This window comes from Cibotium barometz, chromosome 49 (assembly GCF_041138505.1).
Source record: "Cibotium barometz isolate CiBa-2024 chromosome 49, ASM4113850v1, whole genome shotgun sequence".
In the NCBI taxonomy this organism is placed as follows: domain Eukaryota; kingdom Viridiplantae; phylum Streptophyta; class Polypodiopsida; order Cyatheales; family Cibotiaceae; genus Cibotium; species Cibotium barometz.
This window is the reverse complement of record NC_141094.1, coordinates 39,962,352-39,965,714: the sequence shown is the minus strand read 5'-3', so window position 1 is coordinate 39,965,714 and position 3,363 is coordinate 39,962,352. Positions and strand designations below refer to the sequence as shown.

At 46.8% G+C, this 3,363-nt stretch overlaps 1 protein-coding gene across 1 annotated transcript; it reads right to left on the bottom strand.

The window, feature by feature from the left end:
- Window positions 1–1,360: 1,360 nt before the first annotated feature.
- Window positions 1,361–2,862, bottom strand: LOC147610577 (uncharacterized). The gene is made up of 2 exons (XM_086786536.1): window positions 1,974–2,862; window positions 1,361–1,690 (listed from the first exon to the last, which is right to left on the bottom strand). Exon 1 carries the CDS (start codon window positions 2,840–2,842, stop codon window positions 2,048–2,050), a length of 795 nt encoding a protein of 264 aa, XP_086642662.1. The 5' UTR covers window positions 2,843–2,862; the 3' UTR covers window positions 1,361–1,690; window positions 1,974–2,047.
- Between the last annotated feature and the right edge of the window lie 501 nt (window positions 2,863–3,363).

Below are 3,363 nucleotides of genomic sequence, written 5' to 3'. Positions count from 1 at the left end.
ACCAGAGAATTATACTCACTAATGAGAAATGGGGATGCCAATGTGTTGTATTGCAATAAAATTTGGAATGTAAATTGGAGCCCTTCTAGTTGGAAAAAGAGATGGAATATTCTTCTTTGGGTTTGCCAGATCCCTAAGACATTTCAAGTTTTTTTTTTTGTGGAAGGTATGCATGTGGGCATTACCTATTGGTTCCAAACTTCAAAGGAGAAATATATCTAGTGGCATTTGTGTCCCAGGTTGCAGGTCATCACTTGAAGATGGTAAACATGTGTTTTGGGATTGCCCAACAATCAAGGGTACTTGGTTCAAAATGTCTAAACGGATAGAGAAGAGCTTGGGTATGCAAACATGCTGGGGGGACTGGATCTTGGGTAAATGGTCAGTCTCAATGATGATGAACATATTGGTTTGGTTTTTACTATCATCAGAGCCTATATTTTGTTGGAAATCTAGTCTAGCAAGAATGCAATTGTATTCATGAAGGCTGTATATACTAGTTTGCAGGAGTCAGACTTGATGCATAAGTGTGTGTATATGTGCTGGTCTGTGTGCAATGTGAATAAGATAAGATGCTATGAGCTGGATATGTTTCAATGCAGAATTTGCAAAGGAATATGATCTGAATTCTGTGCTAGGTATCTTGGGAACAATCCTGCTTTTTGATATAAGAAAAGAGATAAGAATTTTTGTGTAAAACTCTGAATGAAGTTAAGAAAGAGTTGTAAATATGGATACTGTAGCTGTGACTTGGTTGTATTGCAGTTTCTAAACAGTTTTCAATTAATATATATAATTATTATTGATTAAAAAAAATCATTCTGTAGCTCTCTTTTCGCAATACTTCGATGAAGACTTTATAAGCCCGGTGAGTGCCATTTCTAGGTTGAGGCTAAGCCCCCAGAACACGATCTATAGAGAGAGATGACGATGCTGGAGAGCGACCATACGTGCACGAGTATTTTTAAATAAAAGTTGTAATGACGATGTCAGTGCACAGAGAGAGACAATGCCGCCACGAGAGAGAGAGAGAGAGAGAGAGAGAGAGAGAGAGAGAGAGAGAGAGAGAGAGAGAGAGAGAGAGAGAGAGAGAGAGAGAGAGAATAAAATACAGTGTTAGGGCTGTGGCCTCGAGGGGGCTGTGGTGGTGGTGAGCTTTGCATTCAATGAAGAAAATGAGCATATTGCCTTGCCCCTAAAGTAAATTATCGTTTAGCGTTATTGCTCAGCGGTGAGAGCATATTTGCCATAAAGTAAACTATCATTTGGCATTATTGCTCAGTAGAAGCAAGGCCGCTAGAATCAGCTATCTCAATTTTGAATCCATGAGAATTTTGGACATCCAAAAATGAGAAATTTTGATTTATATTTTCCTCTTCCTAAATCGAGAGGTATGAATTTTAAAACTTATGTGATAAAAAGAAATTGTCATGTGGATATTTGTTACATGGGCATTTTGAGAAGGTCAAAATTGGTGATAATGCATGGCCTCATTCTCAAATGGTGATAATGGGATGATGTTGTTTTCATCTGTGCACTTTGTTGCGCCTTATCAGACAGATTGGGAATCAACGCGCAGTCAAACAAGCCTCAACAGTATCTGTAGTAACTTCGACTCTGTGCCGCGCGTCTCCTGGTTTGCAGCCGTTCATGATTACAGAGACGTCCTTCCCGCGTCGGCTTACAGTACCTGCAGAGAGAGCTCTTGACGTGGCTTCTTGTCGACGTGAGTGTCGCTGCAATGCTGCCCACAAAGCTGAAGCGTCGACGCGTCGCCATTCACCAGACGTAACTCCACAGTGAGCCATCCTCCTCGCCGCGCCCGGTATCAGTCAGATTGGGAATCAACGCGCAGTCAGTCAGTCAAGCCTCAAGAGTATCTGTAGTAACTTCGGCTCTGTGCCGCGCGTACTCTCCTGGTTTGCAGCCGTTCATGATTACAGAGACGTCCTTCCCGCGTCGGCTTACAATACCTACAGAGAGCTCTTCTTGTCGACGTGAGTGTCGCTGCAATGCTGCCCACAAAGAAGCGTCGACGCGTCGCCATTCACCAGACGTAACTCCACAGTGAGCCATCCTCCTCGCCGCGCCCGGTATCAGTATCGAACCGTTTCCGTGTTGTCACAGCAGCGGACATGGCCGTGAATCCGTCGCGCGCCAGGCTCTCGAATGGATGGAACTCCTCGAACATTGACGTATTGAACTGATCCTGACTTGTCACCCTAGAAGATTGATGCATTGTATTACTGGGAATGCTTGTCGAAGGTGGGCTGGTCTTTTCCAGCAGGCCGATCACGTCTTGTATCCAACAAGACATGGACTCGTATGATAAGTCACCTTCTCCGCCGTTCTCCGCATTCTGATCTGAGCGCGACTGGCTGCGCTCTTCTGTACTAATTTCACCGTCCAGGCCCACTGGCTTCGCTTCATCTTCATCAGCCGGCACCATGTTGGTGGACGGTTGGATTTCAGTGGCGGTACCGCCGGCGCAGGTTGCGGCGTGGGCGACGGCGGAGGCGGTCGCTTGTATGGTGCGAGGGGAGGCCACGCCATTGGCGCGGGCAGCAAGCTGATCCATCATAAGGCAAGTGGAGTCTGAGAAGTTGAGGAAGGCAGCGCACGAGGGCCCACGTAGGAGGAGGCTGGCGACGTCATAGGCGCGAGCTGCCTGCTCGGCAGTGGCGTAGGAGCCCAACCAGATCTTGTCGCGGGAGTGGGGGATGCGAATCTCCGACACCCAGCGCCCCCAGCTGCGCAAGCGCACGCCCTTGAAGCGGCCAGAAGAGGAGGAGGTGGGGGCCAAAGGGGGAGGGCGGCGGAGGCGGGGGGCGGGTTTGACCATGGCGGCTTGTCGGAGTCGGGAGGAAGGGATTTTGGTGCACGTACTCTGGGTTCGCTCTTTTTGTGCTTCCTGCAACCCGTGTGTCGCCGGGGGGCGCGTCGCGAAACACGCACCGTGCTCTGCTTACCTGGATCATTGCCATTGGGCCACGTACTTCCTGACGTACTTCATTAGGGAAACACCCAGCTGAGCTTCCTACAATTTACACATGTTGGAACTACGAATTTCAACCTTGATTTTAAAATTTCACACTTCAAAAGTTCGAAGAATTTATATATATATATATATATATATGATCTTCTACCTCTTTTGAGACTCCAAATTCAAATTCTACCCAGACCTCCTCCCCTTCCTCCCGAACCTCTAAATTCTTGCCACTCACATGCCAGCTTTGTGAAACTCTTCCTTAAGATAATATAGAGATAGAGATAGAGAAGAGATGTAGCGCATCTTCCCATGAACACAATTAACTTGACCTTTTGCACTTCTAATGAAATTTGGTCAGGCTTTTCCTAATGGTG